This window comes from Heterodontus francisci, chromosome 30 (genome assembly GCF_036365525.1).
Source record: "Heterodontus francisci isolate sHetFra1 chromosome 30, sHetFra1.hap1, whole genome shotgun sequence".
Classification (NCBI taxonomy): Eukaryota; Metazoa; Chordata; class Chondrichthyes; order Heterodontiformes; family Heterodontidae; genus Heterodontus; species Heterodontus francisci.
The window spans coordinates 38,941,105-38,961,195 of NC_090400.1; the positions used below are offsets into that span (position 1 = coordinate 38,941,105).

The 20,091-nt window shown below is 44.5% G+C and overlaps 1 protein-coding gene across 1 annotated transcript in view; it reads right to left on the reverse strand.

Moving 5' to 3' along the window:
- The window catches only part of rab34a (RAB34, member RAS oncogene family a), a 49,428-nt gene extending 29,577 nt beyond the window's left edge, over nucleotides 1–19,851 (reverse strand). Inside the window, exons 1-3 of the mRNA XM_068010381.1 lie at nucleotides 19,387–19,851; nucleotides 14,840–14,905; nucleotides 9,944–10,035 (exon numbers count right to left, since the gene is read on the reverse strand). Coding sequence (XP_067866482.1) covers nucleotides 9,944–10,035; nucleotides 14,840–14,893 — 146 coding nt within the window. The 5' untranslated portion in view covers nucleotides 14,894–14,905; nucleotides 19,387–19,851. The remainder of the gene's footprint in view (nucleotides 1–9,943; nucleotides 10,036–14,839; nucleotides 14,906–19,386) is intronic.
- Between the last annotated feature and the right edge of the window lie 240 nt (nucleotides 19,852–20,091).

Here is a 20,091-nt window from a genome sequence, read left to right on the forward strand (position 1 = left end):
TGGTTTTCCCACCCGACAATGGGATAGCCTGTCAATCTGGTTGGCTGCTGGTTGGGAAGTAGAAAGAGGAAATGTTAATGAGGTCCTGCTGTTAACATTGGCGGGAACTCTGCATTCTCAGGCTTTCTGTGTATTTCAGCTGCACTACCATGTTCCCCCACACCTTCCCCCACCCCCAGTCCCATTAAATATTTGAGCCACAGCCTCTGCTACAGGCTGGAGAAGCCTGTAAGAGGATGAATGGCTGCCAACTGCGAGAACTTCTAACTGTTGTGCAAAAACAGCAAACAGAAGGCCTCAAGGCCCAAAGACCTTGGGGAGGTGTAAAAAGACAATGTGATAACAGCAATGCTTTGGAAGCATTTTTAAAAATATATTCTTGCTATAATCTGAGGGGAGGCAGGAGCACAGTGCCAACTTCTTCTGGTATCCCTCAAGATGGATGCTCCGTGCTGCTTCATCACCAACTGGCTGGGGAAAGACGTGTGATGTGTTGTGCCTGCAGCAAGAAGAACATACCACATGTCTTTCCCACCCAGCCTTCATGAGTGTCCTCCCCTTTTTCCATCTCCCGTTCCCTGGGAACTAAGCATTTCCCAGAAGCATTGAAAAGGAAAATCAGCCCCAAAATTCTGTGTCGGTTGTTATAAACCACTTAACCACACAAATCAGGATCAAAGGCTGTAAAATAGGGCAAAAATCACTGATGCTTCTGAGGCATTGCTGTTATCATGTCTTTACATGCTACAGGGAGCTTACATACACTTGCAGGGAAATAATCCCTCCACTTCATATTCCCCTTCATTGCCAACTATTACCTCTCCCCTTTATTGCCAGTCTTTTCTCCCTTTCCCTCTGTCCTTCATTGCCCTCTCTCTCCCTTTCCCTCTTCTCTGTATTACCATCTAATTTCCCTTTCTGTCTACCCCCTCCCCTTAGTGTTGATTCTACTTGAGTAGTGTTACTAATGAAAGTAATTCCATCTGTTATATGCTTTATGAGAGAATTCCTGTGTTGGTGAAACGTTGTTCCTGTTGAGACCCTTTCCATCATCAACAGGATAGGAGCAACACTGGGGAAGAGGGGCCCAGATCAGGGTGATTTTTGTCAGTTAATACTGACACGTGGGCTGGGCCCCTAAAATGCTCTCGCCGTGAGACTGTTGCTTGGCATATATACAGACTGCAGTCTGCTTAAAAGTCCTACTTGAACTTTCTGTTAGAATTAACAGAATGGACAGCGCTTGATTCTTCAATGTGCAAATTCCTGAAGTATTGTTCAAACCTTAGCACCCATCCCCCATCAATTGTGTGCAGGCATGTGTAAACATGAAAGCCAGAGCAAATGGCCATTTGGGTTCTGTTTCATCAAAGCATCGAAACGCCCCTATCGAAGATCAACTGACTGAGTGTGAACAGCTGCTGTGCCAGTGTTGGTTTATTCTAACAAACTATCATCTACGACAAGATGCTGAAAGGTTGCTATTGGCCTCGCTTGTACAGTGGTGTAATGTAGTAAAAGATCGCCGAACATTTCACAGCAGAGACTGGCAGGAGTTGGGAGAACACCTAAAGGACGGGTTGAAAGCTGTAAACCCTCCTCACCTCCTCCCCTCGCTCCCCACAAAAAACACAAAAATAACAGGGTTCTGGCAAAGATACTCCACATGAAAGGTTAATCTGTTCCCTTTTCTGAGGAACTGCTTTTATCAGCCAGAATTTTTGTTTCTATTTCATATTTTCTGCATTTGCTGTTTACCTTCCTAAAGTTGAGTTTAGTTTATTTTAAAAAGAATCCTGTCTTGCGAAGGCATTTATGCTACTGTCACCCTATTAACATTTCAGTCGGGTGCTGGTCTCTGTTGTGACATATGGACCCGAATACTATGTAGAGCGCAAATACACAGGAGCATCCCTTACCTTTGCTTTACAGGAGGAGGAGGCCCTAAACTGATGACAGATTCATAGACCTGCATTCTCATGGATCTGCAGTGCCATTCCCTGCAGGTCCAGCTATGCATACTTAGCAGTGTAACCAAAAGGGGACAAACCAAATGTCAGCTACACTCTTCTAAAATGACCTGGCTTAGAAATTGGGTAGCATAAACTCTTACCACTGGCTATACCGGCCTCCAAAGATGTGCGAACCATCTCCTAGACCAGGGTTGTCCCCAGGCCAGAATCCAGCCTGCCAAAGATTTCCACTCAGCCCGCGGATGTAAACTGTACTCAGCCGTTTCTCCTCCTTGCTGCGCCATTTTTGCCCTCGGCCATTTGTTTTCAGCTTCTGGGATGAGAAATTACTTCTGGCCCGCCAAAGATTTCTATGACTGACAATCGGCCGCCCCTGCTGTTTTCGGTGAGTGAGCAGCTGCTGGCAAATGTAGTCCCCCTGCTCACCGGTCCCTATGGATGGAACTGTAATCCAGTACAATAACTCACAGAGAGCAATGTGTGGCGATTGGCTGTGGCCCAGTGACCCGAGCCCGGAGGTTAGTGAACGGAGCGGGTCACAACGGAGACTGTAGTCGCGGTCAGCCCGAGGAACCGACAGCAGGCTGATTAAAGTAAAGTTGAGCCCAAGGCTTGCGGCCTAGGCCCAGCGGGAGGGAAGGGGAGAGAGAGAGAGTGTCACAGAGAGGGGGAGAGAGAGAGAGACAGACAGAGAGAGAGGGAGAGAGACAGACACAGAGAGGGGGAGAGAGAGACAGACACAGAGGGGAAAGAGAGACAGACACAGAGAGGGGGAGAGAGAGAGACAGACACAGAGAGGGGGAGAGAGAGACAGACACAGAGGGGAAAGAGAGACAGACACAGAGAAGGGGAGAGAGAGATAGACACAGAGGGGGTGCGAGAGAGACAGACACAGAGACAGAGAGAGAGACATACACAGAGAGAGGGTAAGAGAGACAAACACAGAGAGGGGGAGAGAGACAGACAGAGAAGGGGAGAAAGAGACAGACACAGAGAGGGGAAGAGAGACAGACACAGAGAGAGGATGAGAGAGACAGACACAGAGAGAGGGAGAGAGAGAGGGAGAGAGAGACACACACAGAGAGGGGGAAAGAGAGACAGACACAGAGGGGGTGCGAGAGAGACAGATGCAGAGAGGGGGAGAGAGAGAGACAGACACAGAGGGGGAGAGAGAGAGATACAGAGATGGGGACAGAGAGACAGACATAGAGAGGGGGAGAGCGAGAGACAGACACAGTGAGGGGGAGAGAGAGGCAGACACAGAGAAAGGGAGAGAGAGTCATACACAGAGAGAGGGAGAGGCAGACGCAGAGGGGAAGAGAGACAGACACAGAGAGAGGGAGAGAGAGAGAGAGCGATTTCAATCACTCCTGACAGATGGACATCTATCTGGAATACTCTGCATTGCTACATAATGTCTGTGGGCTGTATGACTACTTGTGCTAGCAAAAACAATGCCAGGTAGCTCACTAAATCAGTGTTCAACATAGTAAGTGAATAAATTAGTCTTCTTATTTAAAGCTTGTTCACAAAATTGCAGATTTTTTGTTGTTTTGATTAGTAGTAAAATAAATTTCTAATGCCATTATACTTCCTAAATTTGCTCATTGGCCCCCTATGTGGACAAAATTTGTAATGTGGCCCCGCACGCGAAACGATTGGACACCCCTGTCCTAGACCAAGGTTGTGGGAAGTCCCTGCCCCCTCTGCATCACTGGTCTTAAAAAAAGCCTCCTCCAGCTCAGGATATGACCTGGATTATCTGTTCCCGATCTAATTCCTGTCCCTTCCACCACCTTTTTGTCAGAGTTAGATGGGATGCACTGGAATGGTCGAGAAACCCAAACTCAAAATGCTGTCTGTTGGGTGCTACTGTCACCAGGTTTAGATGCCATGAAGAATGACTGGTCTCCCACTATCATATCTGATTTATTTTAGTCTTGCTGAGACACACACTCTAGTGTTATAAAACCCTCAGGCAGTGCAAGTAATTTATATTAAAAGACCTGTCCACACATTCCCTGCTTCTCGGTTGTCACGGGCTATTGCCAGGACCTCCAACCTTGCCACATTCCTTTTCAGTTAGTTCACTTCAATAACACGTGATCATTTAGATTCAAAGGTAAAAGCATCGCTGATGGAAACAAATTATGACACAGTTGTCTAGTGGAAAACTTTAATTTCAGTCATTAGTCAGAACTTTAAAAAAAAATTTGCTACTGCTTTTCATGCTTCAGTCACTTGCAAGCAAATGACTTTCAATCGGAAGATGTGGAATACAGCCAAGATTTCTGTCAGAGGCTGTTCCTGGGATACAAACACAGTATTCCTCAGAACGAAAATTTCCTTTCAGAAAAAAAATACTTCAACACTGTGATTTGCTCCCAACTTCACTAACAGGAGGCCCAGTGAATAAAGCCATTTTTAGACTCTTCCCATTACTGATTTGGCTTTATCCCCCTTCAGCTTTTTGTGAAGATTAAACTCCCCAGTACAGAACTGCGCTAGCACACATACAATTCATAGTGTCACTGCCTTCAAACAACTTATTGGCCCAACTTGACCATTATCAATTGCCAGAAGCAATTTTTTGGCCCAAATTCAAAAACCTTGGCAATGGATAACATATAGTATGGGCGGACTGATGAGGCTAAAAGTGCACTGTCATCAGGAATGTCTATTTGGGAGGTCTAAACTGCATGTAAAACTGTTCAAAACACTGTGGCAAAATCTACACAACCATTTGGGTACTCAGGTTTTTATTTGTTGTCCATTTTGTTCCATCACTGAAAGACTAGCAGCAAATGAATCTTTAAAAAGAAATTATGCAGCATTTACCTAACAGCACTATTGCTGATGGCAACAGCCCCAACTATTGCAGCAACATTTTAAATGAAATCAGATGGATCTGCACAGCTCAGAGAGACATCTCAAAGGGCAGTTTTCCTCCATGTACAGCTAGAACAGCAACATAAACAGCTACCACCAGCAGCCTTCATTTTTTTTCTGGTCACAAGTAGACTAGACCACAGGGAAAGGCCCATAACCTGGAATGAAAGCTGTGTCGGTATTTTATGCTCTCCCCGTGTTGAGCTTGGAGGTGGGAGGGCATTTAATCAGGCAGGATGGTGACAGGTGGGGACTCCACCTACACCCCGATTAAGTCCGTGGCGGGAAGGCCCGTGGATAGCCTTCCCACCCCACTGCCTGCCAATTGAAGCCCTTCAGGGGCAATTAATGCCCAGTTAAGGGCCTCTTCCCAGTTGTGGGTAGGGTTGTCACCATGCAGGGAGTACAACATGCAAATACATGCGGGGTTGCCTGTGGTATTCCAGGTTGGGGGGGTAGCGGGTCCCTTGTTCAAAGGCACTTAGTGCCTGATCCAGGGACCTGGCATCGGGAAGGGGGGGGAGGGGGTGCTGAGAGCCACTCCCCTGCCCTTGCTGCCGAGTCCCCAGCCTCCTATACCCCCTCCCCCACGACCCCCACTTGGCAAAACCCTGCCTGCCATCACTTACCTCTGGCCTGGATCGCTCCACAGTCCTGGGCCTTGCAAGTGCCTGATTAGCTCTTGATAAGGCAGGTCTTCCCCAAAGGAGGCAACATAGGTCTCTTATCAGCTCTCCAGCCAGCCGAGACCCTTGTCACCTACATACAATTCTCCCCCTGTGATTCTCGGCTTCAAAGCAATAGCATTTGATTGGGGTGTGTACGGTTGGCTTTCTGTTGCTGCTGGTGTTATGGAATACACCCACAGTATGAACAGGAGGGATGGGATTCCAGCGCAATGGCAGCCAGGTCAGGCCAATGTATTTATTAGCCTTTTTCAGATTGCAGCCTGTGCGATGTTTGTAGATTGAGATTCTCAAAGCATGGGTCTCACTTACCCAAAAGCGACCCCAAAGTAAAAGCTGCTGGATGCACTAAATCTACTCACCAGAAAGATACGCCTTATACTAGGTCTTCCCAGTGGGCAGACTGAGTGCATTCTGCAGGTCATCATGGGGATTGTCAAAGACTCAGCAAGCCCAGTACTTCAGGAACCAACAATTCAACTATCCACTAACACCGACGTAAAAGGGTTTCTAGGTTCTGCTAAAGTAGCTCCGTATTAAAGATGAAATTAAAATACCATTGCAATCTCAATCCTGATTCACCTCTCCTGAGGGGAATTTGGCTCTGTGACTAAGTCAGGCCCTTTAAGTAGGCCAAGCAGAGTCCAGTTTGCAGTGTTGCACATTTGCTGTCCTTACTGTGGTCTTCAAAGAGCCTCCAAGAGCCTGAACTTTACAATTATTTCCCGTGCATTGTAACAGGACACAGGCTGAAAGTTAAAGCTGCACCTCCTATTACACTTACACACTGGTGCCATTTTAGTTTGAATCCAAGGAATAACAGCATCTGTGAGCCAGCTCCTGGCATTCACATAACTAAATCTGTCTGTCTTAGTCTGGTGGCAGAATTGTAGACCCAAAACAGGAACCAGTCTACAGACTCTAGACTCCCAGATGTGGAGCTAAAAGTGCACCAATATAAAAACAGCTTGGCAGGATTTAATTACAGGCTAACAATTCCAACATGTAATCTCCAGTCAACACCAGCGACACCTCCATGCTAATCCCAGACTGGCAGTACCTGAATGTTAATTCTAACCCTCCAACGATGGGACCAATGTCTGGGTGGCACATATGGGCGTCCAGTGGGCAGAATGATCACACCACTGATAGCACCAGCAAGAGGCTCTAAGCATTTTAATGGTCGGGCCTCATTGGCATAACTTCGGCAAGTTGTCAATGCTCAACAGGTACTGACAGGCATCTTCTGATCAGAGGGGAGTAGGGGGGTAGGAAATCTGGCAGCTTCAATGCACAATGACCCAGGAGACAAAACTTAAATGGGGTGAAAAAAGGCAATTGTGGGGTGCAGCAGTGGGTAGAAAGATTATTGAGGGGCAGGAGCGGCATTCAAAATCATTTGAAAAACTTGCTTGCAATGTTTCCAGAGTGACCTCCAGAGGTCCCTTTGAGGTCACAGGTGAGTGACGGGATTGAGTTTGTAGGGCTTTGGGGATCACGGGGCTCTGGGGGAAATTCCAGGCCTTGGGGGGGGGGTGCTATCTTGGAGCTTGAGGGGGTTCATGGATCCCGGGGTGGATCATGGAGCTTGGGGAGGGATTGTGGGGCTGGGGCAAGATTGTAGGGTTTGGTGATAGATTGCGGGGCTCAGGGGGCGTTTAGCAATAAGGCAAATCAATGTTGCTGCAGGGACATGAAGCAGGTGTTAGGTCCATTATTTGTATATGCAAAAAACCTAATGCCTTCATCAGGTTGGGGGTAAGGGCACCTCTTGTTTCTCCTTGCCCAACATGCTAGGAGGTGCACTTTCACTTGGAAGTGTGCACACGCTTCCTATCCATCATTTTGGGGTCTTAGGTAGCTATATTGCACCTGCAAAATAGGCGCAGTGTGGCCCAATTCACTCCCCTCCACCTTCCCATGCCATGAGTTCAAATCCCACCATGACGATTTGAAAATATGAATACAGTTTGAAAGAAATCTGGGCCGGGATCTAGTGGAGGCAGCAGGGTTCCCAGCGCCGGGCCGAAAAGGCGGGAGGAACCCACCTCGGCCTTTTCCGCAGCACCCCCCACCCCGCCAACCCGTGCAATCCTCCTTTGTTCTGGAGGAGACGTTTCCAGTGCTGGGACTTCTGTCCCTTTAAAGACGGGGATAACCACCTCCAAGAGCTTCAGGCCAATCAGAGGGCTAGAAGCTCAGCAGTATTGGCAGTGCCACTGTGAGTGGTGGCCACTGCCGCTACTGCAGATGCCTTGGACCCAAGCCCAGTGCTGGAACCCCAGACCTCAGGAAAGTGAGGCGGGGTTGCTGGGGCTAGTCTGGAAGGCCCCAGTAAGGGGGTGCTGGGAGTTGAGCGTGAAGTCTGGGAGGTGTGTCCATGGAGGTGGAGATTTTTCTGGCAGTTGCCCTCTATGGGCCACAGATTGACCCACGGAGGAGGGACCGCCCCCCCCCTCCCCCGCCACAGGGAGTGCACCTCGTTTTACAAGGCAGAGGCACCTCCCACCCCTGCTTAGATCCCGCCTCTGGGCGGGAAGGCAGTCATCGGCCTAGCCCGCCCCAGCAAAATAGCTTGGCAACGGTACAGTGACAGGCCCTCCACCCATTGCAATTCTTTGGGCACCCCTCTACAAACCCCCCCACCCCCACCCCGCCTCTGACCCCACCTCAGGGGGGGCCCATAAAATCCAGCCCCTGGTAAAAAGTGACCAGGAAGCTATCAGATTGTTGTAAAAACCCGACTGGTTCTCCCATGTCCTTTAATGAAGGAAGGACCTGCCATCCTTCCCTAGTCTGGCCTATATGCGTCTCCAGCCCCACATCAATGTGGTTAATTCTTAACTGCCCTATGAAGTGGGCTAGCAAGCCATTCAGACAACCAGGGAAAGGTAATAAACACCATCCTTTCTAGTGGTGCCCACATCCTGAGAATATATTTTTAAAATATATTTTGTTTGGTTTGGGACTTCTTTTATGGAAGTATGAAAAAGTTAAACAAATTTCCTTTATCCTGAGACTCTAAGGCATGGACTTTACTTGGTTCATGATTGGTGTGAATTAAAAGAGTACACTATAATTGCAACAGACCTGGACTGGATGAGACATGCTGGCAATAATTAAATCTATGTTACATTAAAGGGTGATGGTTGGTGCAGCTTTCATTTCCAATTGTGCATAAATAAATGCTTGCTTTTTGAATCAGCCTACGTCAAAATCATTCATGGCAAAGGAGAATCATTGATCATTAACAAAAGTGATGAGGAATCCCTTTGTGTTCATTCTATTTTAGAACTATAACAGTCATTTCTTTCTTCAAAGAATAATTTTTACCTTATATACATTCTGCAAGTGGTTATGTACAATCTTGGTTCCACTATCCTTAAATTGCAAGTCATTCAAACTGCCCCATTCTGTATTAAGGTCTGCATTTTCATCATCTATCTCTCCTTGCCTTGCTTGACTATTTGCCAATCAGCAGAAAATCAACATCAATTCCCTCCACACCAACACCCTCTTGCAGAGACCATTCATTCCTCTAAAACAAACCTACTTCTTATTCTCTGCTTCCTCAACCATTATGCTCCAACCCCCTGGTATTTCCCTCCCTTACTTTATCAATTTCCTTCCTTTAAAAGCCTCCTTCAGCCCTTCTTTTTTGACAGTGTTCTTGCCTCTTCCTCACCCTTTCTGACCCTCTTCCCTTTCTCTCTGCTTATTACCCATTCACCATTCCACTGCTCTGGAAAGCACTCCGAGAAGTCTCTCCATGAACGTAGTGAGTGCTCCAAATATTCAATTTCACTTTAAGTGTAAGACTCAAATTTTTTGTGCCACATTTTAAAAAAAAATTATAAAGAAACAAAGGCAGCTTGGAATGCATGCAGAACCTCTCTAGGAACAGAAGATACTAGAGTAAGGGGCCTAGATCTTCTGATTAGTTTTATTTTAACTCCAAGGGCATTAAAATAATGCCAATTGGAAAATCCAGGCCAGAATGTCTGCAGCACCTTAATGACCCCGATCATACTCAAAAAGACAAAGCCAGGTTTCTGACCTGCAGCCTGAGGAGTAATTAAACTCTGAATGAACTCACCTAGTGTTTACTGAACAGAATTAGGACAGTTTGAGCTTAATGGGACACAGCACCATCTTAACAGCAGAACACTACATTGTGCTTTAAATGGCACAATGCTCTGGACCTTCTAAACGATGGGCAATGCCACAGAAGGTCTGCTAATTTGTCAACGATTCACAACTAAGGGCTTGGTGTCAAACAGATTTGTTTTCACCTAGTTCAGAGCTGTAATTGTTTTCTATTCCAATGTTTACAGGCCCTATCCTTTAATGATGTGAACTTAATGTCCTTTGAAGAAATTCTCATAAGTGGCTTACCCAACTGTTCCAGTCCGATCATCTTGACAGGCACGCTTCACTTTGGGATTGAATATGTTCTTTGTATGGAGAGCAGCTTCTTTCGTGAAACACTGAAAAAGCAAGTGGCAAAGCACATTTAAATAATGTTCTTATTTAAAAATTGAAGGTAGGCTTTAATTAAACTCAATCTCAAGTCTGTACTAAGGTAGCACAGCTGTAGGGAGCAACAGTTCAAAGCCCCTTGACTAAAAATGCAACAAAAACACTTGAGGGGTTTCTGTTCTTGATCACTATCCAGTGGCCTCTACTGGACAGTGTTCATGTATGGACATTGTGTGAAGCTCTCCACAGTTGAGCAAACAGTTGGCATGCACAATCTATACTCACATGGGAACAGTGGCCACATGTAAAAGACACTGAAGGTTAAACTGCAAGAGACAGTCCCTTCAGGAAAGAAGGGGCGAAATTGGAAAAAAGATAGAATAGTCCAAATAAGTGAATCTCGATGTGACCATATTGCGAGAACTTTGAGTCACACACACACACTCGCGCATGTGCACACACACACCATTCCCTAAAAAGGAAGCCAAAATATTAACAGACTTCTCCTGATGTCAATGCAGGAGAGAAATCAGTAAAAATGAGGAGGTAGCTCCTGAAAGACCATTGCATCCTTAAAGACTGGTACAATAGGATTTAATTCGTTATATTTAGCTAAGTGATTGGAATTGTCCTGTCCAAATCAACACAATAAAGTGGTCCAAAACCCCAATCTACAACACTGCCACCTGCATTTCCTCAATTATCACTAAATCCAATTCTCTGCTGCATTGTTAATTTACTCTACATAAACAGAAATGAAATCTCTGACCAAATTTCAAGTACAGTGCATCCAATTTATTACTCAGTGTCATATGTGAGTGGTGTCAGTGGGTTTTACCACAGTGCCTTCACACAGTGCTGGCACATTACGTGCGCTGTCTTGCCCCTAACATATTACTTCTATGTGATTGCACTGTGAAAGCGTGTTGGCGGCATAATATTTGGTAGAAACTGCTTGAGCTTCAGGTGGTCTTGTACTTCATTCTTCTGGTTCAGCCCTGTCACAGTTGCTGCCTGCTGTCAGGCACATCTTCTTTATTTGCACAGGGATGCTGGTTGGTTCAGTTGCAACATCATCACCCTGAAAGTTAACAGTCTTATCCATGCCTAATTCCTCAGTATGCCTACTGACCTCTGTACAGCAGACCTCAGGGCAGCAATGAAATCTATGAATCTCTGACTCAAAGTTCTCTCAATCCAATCAGCCACAATGCTGAAGCCAAAACAGAGAGCCTTGTACAGAATGGAGCCCAAGTTGCGAGTGATGCAAACTGTTGTGAGGCAGTTCCTACTTCCAGGCCCAAAAGAAAGAGGAGGAACAACTTGAAATGTTGTCTGAAAGAATTATCCCCAAGTAGCCCTTTCATTGCAAAATACTGTGAGTGGTGTTTTTGTGGCTGACCTGTGTCATTGAGTATTTGCTGAACTAGTCCTTTTTGAGGATAGTGCCCTTAAGTCCCATAAAGGACTCTTTTCCTGCATTTCATGAATGAGAACCTCCAGCATTTTGGCATCAAACTAAATGGCTTTTTTTCCTGAAAGCCTCCATTTTACATGGATCTGTTAGCACTAACCTCTGGCCTATGCTCTCCTGTACAAATGCAGAGGTTTAAATATCTTCTTAATCCATTTAAATGCTGCTCAACAATCTGGTGCTCTGCCAAACAGTCAGCTGTGTAGACGGAGGATCATACAGTTTTATAAATGCAGTTCAAAATTACGAGTTCACGGGCAGACAAGAGTTCTCCCAAAAAACTTCAGTAGCTCATGGTTAACCACTGAATAGCACACCAACAGTGATTTATAGGCATATGTATTCATGTCCTATTGGGTATACATTCGTTAGAAAAAGTGATATATTAAACTTGATATTTAAACATGCAGGTATTTCTTTGCTGGTTTTGGCCTGTAGGTTTTAAGAGATGAATAAGTGACTAGAAGACCACACAATAAGAAATAATCTTGGCTGTAACTAGACAGCAAAAGTTGTGCATACCAATAGAGTGAAAGGAGCCCGCTGGTAAGTGAGAAAAGCTTTCTTGTTGAAAGGCAAGTCTAGACTAGAACCATAGTAGCAGAGAAAGGCTCTTTGATAGAACATTTCAAAACTTTCTGAAGAATAAAAGCTTGGGGTAATTTTAGAAAAGCAATTTACTTTACTGAGACTGAAGTAAAAATGATATTGATGATCATTTAAACCAATTCATGTTCAGACACATGGGACCCCATTTTAGGTGGAGTCAAAACCTTGCCACCCACTGTGCTGAGACTGGTGGCATTTTTATATTCCTGGTGCTTTTTCTAACATTGCCATTTTTCTGTGTGAATGAAAACAAGGGCCTTGAAATCATAATGAGGGACCCTGATTGTATGAATGCTTGGCACATTCATCTGAAACTTCTTTCTTTGCTGTTTTGGCAGAGATGTGAACAAATTATTTTAAACAGGTTAATAGCAGAGAGGAGAAATCCAGTCAAACACATTCAGTGTTCATACTGACAGTGATTTCAAAACCAACCTGTAAATTTCATGACTGTAAAGTCACACTTTTAACAGCTTAAAAATATGCACTAGTGGAGATGCATGACGAAGCTAGAACAAGGAGGGAAACACAAGCTGAGTGCACTTTACAAAGCCTGGCTTTGTTCATGTTCATCTACCTCTTTTATTATTCAATTTCTCTTCCTTTTCCTCCCTTCCTCTCCTGAAAGTGCAGCCTCATGCTGGAGCAGTTTTACAGCCCTTCCGTCCTTCAGCCAATTACATCCATCAGCATAGATAGTAAACAATTCTGCAGGCTATTACCCACAGAGGATATCACAGCCATGGTCAATCCTATCCTTACATTCACTACGCACTCACTTTCCAGCATGATCTGTAAGACATACTTGATTATGTTTACTCCAGTTTTTCATTAAAGTGAAAATGGTGACTGCTAGTCATGAGATAAAAATAAGGGCCTAGGCTTTCTGTCATAACACCAACAGTAACCCATGCATTTTCAATGGATTACTACTGGTGCTATAATCAGAAAACCACAGCCAAGGTGTCGTTTGATGAAAACTTGGATTAGTTGCTTTTAATTCCATATGGCAGCTTTAATTGTAAGATACAGGGACTTATTTCCAACTTTGCCAGTCAATAACTCTTCCATTGTAGAATAACTGTGACAGTTGGCTAACAAATCTGTTTCTCTGGAATAATGTGCATTTTGTGGATATTAGCAGAGAAATGTATTGATATTATGCTTAGTGTGTGTTCTTTCACTGCATTTAATTGATTCTAATAGGAAGTCTCTTTGGTTTGCCCAGGAACCCATCTACAGACGTACCTATCAGTCCCCTTTGCTAACTGAATAGCATGAAATCCTAAAACCAAAAGAAAAATTTTTTAAAGAAACTAAGAAGTTTATTCTGAGTGCTGGGATTTGGTTTGACAGAGGACCCTGTTACTTACATACCTGAATTTCAATTCCAAGTGGCACATTGACAGTTACAAGAAGATAAAACCTATTCAATTCTTGCAATAAGCAGATCTTGTCACCTGTAATCCACCTGTGGGCTGGATTTTGTTGTCCCACCGGTGGCCGCCCCACACAGGAGCCGTGCCGCCATGCCACCGCGCAGCCACTTGGCATATTGAGGGCGGCCGCCCTCCCCAATTACACGGCAGGGGTAGCATTGGCGACGCCGTTCACGGTGTCACGTAATGCCAGAGCAGGTGCTGGCGGCATTTTTAAAAGGCTGCCAGCCCTGCAAACAGTTCAGAATAATGCAGAGTTGACCCCTTCCATCAAGCCCCCCCCCAAGACATTAAACAATGCAGAGTTGATCCCTTCCCCACCTCGGTGGCACCACCTTCTTCTGGTCAGGAAAGTGAAGGCGCGTGAGTGCCGCACAACATGCTCAAGATTGGGAACTGAAGGTAAGATCGTGGGGAATTAAATTTAAATTTATGCAGAGAGGTATTTTAAATATGTAAAGTCGGGTCCCGTCGCTGAGCGGTGGAGGGGCCGCTATGGAGTCTCGGTGCCGCCAGGAAGATTGGGCCCAGCAATCCCGGCGTCAGGCTCAGTGGCGGCCACTGCTGCTCCAATTCTCCAATGCCCCCACCCCCACTGGGAAACCCGACATCGGGCTGAGAACAAAATCCAGCCCTGTATGTTTATTGATAATCTGCCCTTTGCAGAAAGGGATATTGTGCTACACCCAACCTTCTGCGAGAGAAAACAGTTCTGTAAACTATCTCAATATTGGAAATAGCCAGATATTTTGCTAAACATGTTATATAATCACAAGGTGAATTTGTAGATAAACTATTGTATGTACTCATCTGGTCATGATATCATCAAAAGCCAGGTTTTGGTCATATAACTACTGTGGCATTGCTCACAGATAGTCCAGAGCCTACAACATAGTTTCTGGTGTTTGCTGTCAAGGTCCAGATCCCAGTCAGCGCTGTTACCCTGTTATTTCACTCATCAAGCTCCCACATCACTGCTTGAATTGGGAGACTGTCAACCCATTTCCCCCCACTGCTGTATGAAGCTGACACACTTTATTATCTGTCCTGTAAAAAAGGAAATTTCAGGAATCTCTGTCTGATTTTACAATCTGATTCATTATAGCTCAGCCAATCAGAAAGCTGACTATAATCGTAATATCGCTAATTCCTACAATTCTGCATGTATACCAAGGTGAAAATGTTATTATTGAGATATTTGTTAAGTTGTGCTCTGTTATATATAGCTTTACAAACGTTTCTGGAAAAATGTGGGTGATGGTCCAAACAGGAACAAGAAGTCTACTTTACCGAAGGTAGATCTGGTATGATTCGGTCTTTTCTGACTGGTGGAAGTACACTCATGGTTGGTAGCCACTGTGTGCAGAGGAAATAAGATATTAAAAATTGTGATATTTTTGTGCATTAAAAGGAAAATTAATTCACAATGCTGCTTTGTATGATATACCTAGTACTAAAACATTCATTGTTTCATTTGGTATCTATAACTAATCTTCCTTCATAGAAATGATTTAAATTCACAAAATAAAAGAGATTAATATCATGTTTTGATCACATTGCATGAGATTATTGTAAAGAAGTGAGAAATCAATGATGCCTTTTAAACAGCTGTACTCCAAGAAGAGGTAGCACACTATAGATGAAGGTATGGTAACTGAGCAATAATAGTACTGGACTAGTAACCCAGAGCTTTTAAGTTCGAATCTTCAGTTGGTAGCACTTTCACTTCTGAGTCAGAATATTGTGGGTTCAAGTCCCACTCCAGGATTTGAGCACAAAAATCAAGGCCGACACTCCAGTGCAATACTGAAGGAGTGCTGTGCGGTCACAGGTGCTGTCTCTCAGATGAGACATTAAAAGCTTGCATGGTGCTATTTTGAAGAAGAGCAGGGGAGTTATCCCCAGTGTCCTGGCCAATATTTGTCCCTCAATCAACATCACAGAAACAGATTATCTGTTCATTATCACATTGCTGTTTGTGGGAGGATGCTGTGTGCAAATTGGCTGCCACATTTCCTACATTACAACAGTAACGACACTTCAATAAATAGGTCAGTGGCTGCACAGTGCTTTGAGATGTCCAGTGGTCATGAAAGGTGTTATATAAATACAAGGACTAGGGGACACCGATTTAAGGTTTTGGGCAAGAGATGCAGGGGGATGTGACGAAGATCTGTTTTAAGCAGAGTGGTAATGACTTGGAACTCACTGCCCATGAAGTTGGTGGAAGTGAAGGCGATCAATGCTTTCAAAAGGAAATTGGATGGATACTTGAGGCCTCCTTCTGAGCCATGATGACTCTATGGCTATGACACCTGAATGAAGATCAGACAGGTTCTCTAAACGGCACCAGATTACTGCCCAGACAGTGGAGGCGAAAATCAACCCTAGTTTTGTGCAAATATAAAAGCCATTGCAATTGGTTCATACTTTCTTTCAGAACAGAAGGATTTTTAGAAATTGAAAAAAGGCCAATAACCTATCACTTTTTGATAGATCAACTCTATCTATCTATTTATTTATTTAGAGATACAGCACTGAAACAAGCCCTTCAGCCCACTGAGTCGGTGCCGACCATCAACCACCCATTTATACTAATCCTACATTCCTACCAAATCTCCACCTATCCCTATATTTCCCTACCACCTACCTATACTAGGGGCAATTTATAATGGCCAATTTACCTATCAACCTGCAAGTCTTTGGCTGTGGAAGGAAACTGGAGCACCCAGTGAAAACCCACACAGACACAGGGAAAACTTGCAAACTCCACACAGGCAGTACCCAGAATTGAACCCAGGCTGCTGGAGCTGTGAGGCTGCAGTGCTAACCACTGCGCCACTGTGCCACCCTGCCTTCTCATTATATTGCTTATTATGTATTCTCTTCAGATGCACAAAAACAACAATTTATATTTATATCATACCTTTAACATAATAAATGTCCCAAGGTGCTTCATAGGAGCATTATTAAACACAGTATGACACCAAACCGCAAAAGGAGATATAAGATCAGATGACCAAAAGCTTGGTCAAAGAGGTAGGTTTTAAGCAGTATCTGAAAGGAGGAAAGCGAGATGGAGAGGTAGCGAGCGGCACAGTGGCGCAGTGGTTAGCACCGCAGCCTCACAGCTCAAGGGACCCGGGTTCGATTCTGGGTACTGCCTGTGCGGAGTTTGCAAGTTCTCCCTGTGACTGTGTGGGTTTCCTCTGGGTGCTCCGGTTTCCTCCCAAAATTGGCAGTTGTAAATTGCCCCTAGTGTAGGTAGGTGTTAGGGAATATGGGATTACTGTAGGGTTAGTATAAATGGGTGGTTGTTGGTCGGCACAGACTCAGTGGGCTGAAGGGCCTGTTTCAGTGCTGTATCTCTAAAAAAAAAGAGGTATAGGGGAGGGTATTCCAGAGCTTAGGGCCTAGGCAACTGAAGGCACAGCCACCAATGGTAGAACAATTAAAATCAGGGATGCACACGAGGCCAGAATTAGAGGAGCACTTTGCATTCTCAAATGGGCTAAGTGACCCTAAACATTGGAAAGACTGAAGTCAGTGTCTTCAGCCTCTGCAACAAATTTCATCACCCTCTCCAATCACTATCTCAGCTGAACTAAAATGTTCACAACTATGGTACCCTGTTCAACCACAAGCTAGATTTCTGATGTCATATCCTCTCCATCACTTCAAAATCCATAATATTTCTCATCTTTACCTCTACCTCATCCTATTCACTGTCAAAACCCTTATTAATTCCCTTGCCCTTCCAGACTCTTTGGAGTCAATTTTGATTTTGAGTGATAATGTAAAAAGTGTATTAGTGAATCAGCAGCCAAGCCTCACGAAATACAAATAAAGATTAAATCTTAAAATAAAAGCAAAATACTGCAGATGCTGGAAATCTGAAATAAAAACAAGAAATGCTGGAACTACTCAGCAGGTCTGGCAGCATCTGTGGAGAGAGAAGCAGAGTTAACGTTTCAGGTCAGTGACCCTTCATCAGAACTGGCAATTAAATCAATGTTTCGTTCATTTCCTTATATCTCAAATTGCTGATACTAACAGATCTTCATGCTCTGAGTTACCACTTAACCCACTAATGAGGCAACTGTGCTGAGCGTAGCCCTTTCCAAGTTTTAGCATGAGTGATTGATTAGCTGATGATGAACCTCCTTGAGGGAGAAATAAGAGGAGTCACTTTGGTGAGTAATAGTGCTAAGATGATGTGCCTGACAATGGAAGTTCGGAACGAAGTCACTCCTCTGTGAAAAACTTAGTAATCCAATATCAGAACGTTCAAGCCTGCAGTACTCGTGGGCACTATTGGCAATTAGATCATCCAGTCTGGCTCACCAAGGGGATCTGAAAAGGTATTTATGTTACTATGGATTGGTGTTCTACCCACTTAGCTCCAGATAATCCTGCAATCAAATGCCCTAATGAGTGGGGTGCCCGAACTGGACAAGAAGTGTACCAGTGCTTTGTAGTGGCCCTAGTGGCCCTGAAACTTGGCTCCATTAATTGCTCCCTGTATTTAGGTAAGTGGGTGCGTTCGTACAGAGAGAGGATGCAATCTGGATAAAGAAAACAAAAATTCCACGAGGTAGATTCCTCAGCCACTAGGTTCGAAGACTATTAAACTCTACACATGTCACATACCTAGCAGACCAAAATCAAACCTGTAGGCAGACCAGGAAAATTTAAACAGGACAAAGCAGGAAATAAGAAATAGGAGTGCAAATTGGACGGAGTTGCTGGATCTTAGATTTGAGTTCAGATTGCCAGGGCTTGGGTGCCACATCTGTATCTTTCCACCCCTCCACCCCACATCACCCCACTCCAGTTTTGGGCACCTCATACTTTCCAGAACTACGACATATGTATCCCAATCAAGTTGTCAATAGGAGGTAGCAATTCAACCCTGATATTTAATTCACTGGGAACAATCTGCAACTTAATATAAACTGTTTTTCTAAAGGTTTAGCAGGGATTTTGGGAGACTGGTGGCCCTGAGCTAACCCTTCATATGGACATTACTAAATCTGGCTCCTTTGATCTCGCTGGCAGATTCCTTGAGCCAGTTTCTCCAGGAAGAGCTGCAGGTAACAACAGCCAGAAATTAAGAGGGAAAATCTGCTGTCCAGGTTCAAAAGATGGGACCCGGGTTTTTTGCGATCTAAAGTTTTGTTTGTTTTTCCTTGATTTCCTCATCGTTTCTCCCAAATAAAGATCTTTCCCTGCCTCCTTTGTCTTGTTGTCCCAACTATCCCAAGTCAAACGTTTCCAGATTTCTGGCCGGAGCCCAATCTCAAACCTCCTCCTCTCCGGAAACTACAAAACATGACTTCCTCAAGACTGGATGGAAGCCAAAGTAAACTATACAATGAACGATTATGACAAAGTTTCTATGAGTGGGTCTGCTGGGTCACAGTTTGTAGCAAAATTGTGCACCTTCCTCGTTTACTCTTCCATCAGCTTGGCACAAAGTAACAACGTTTAAGTCCGTTTTCGCAAAGTAACAAATCTGTTACGTTCTTTTTCCAATTTTCCATCAGTAAGTAAGCTCGATACAATTAAACTGATACAATCCTCACTCCCGCTACAAGTGACGTCTGTCTTCAGTGAGACTAAATAAATAAAGCCCCTACACCCGAAAGGTTGGTTTCTGAAGAAAATCACTGTTAAGTGCTACAGTTTCTAGTTTAAACTCCACGGATCAGCTCGGATTCCTTCCAAAAGGAGTTGGTAAAAGAGGTGGAAGCTAATCGTGGGATAACGTTATTGTCTGCATTGCCACAGACCAAACCGCACACGGGGAATTTAGACGAAAGTTGCTTTATTTTTACCTCGTTAATTTCTGTGAAACTGACACTCGGTCCCTCGGCGTTGTGTTAATTTCCGAGTGGATTGGCCGATGCGGTTGCTATCGGCGATCGCTGTCTTAGTTCTCGCCGAGAAGAAGCAGAGAGACCTTCTCAACGTGGCCGGATTTTTTTTTTCAGAAGGAATGACTTGCCCCAAATTCCCAAATCCCCGCAAGGCGCTCAGCTAGAGTCGGCAGCTGTTTTCCATTCCCCGTTCCAGGACTCCCTGCTGCTTGATCCCAGGAATCCCAGCAAGTACTGAATGTTTCAGCCAAGAAAGGAGAGAGAGAGAGATCACTGTTTTTTGCACAGGTATTGAGAGGAGTGCAGTAACTTCTCAAATCTTAAGAGGACATGCAAAAATATTCTAGAATATGATTACGTGTGCAATACGTTTTCCTGCTATTCGGCATTAACAACATCTTGCATTTATATAGCGCCTTTAAGGTAGTAAAACATCTCCAGGCGCTTCACAGGAACATTATCTGACAAAATTTGACAGAGACACATAAGGTGATATTAGGACTTATGACCAAAGCCAGGCATATAGCACCGCTCGCGTAGAAAGCCTGGAAATTATTGCTGTCGATTTAGGGTGAAGGATGATTTATGCGGTCAGGTGCCATTCCTATCCCGTTTCGACCGAACTATTAACCCATTTAAAATAAACAAGTTAATGCCTCCATA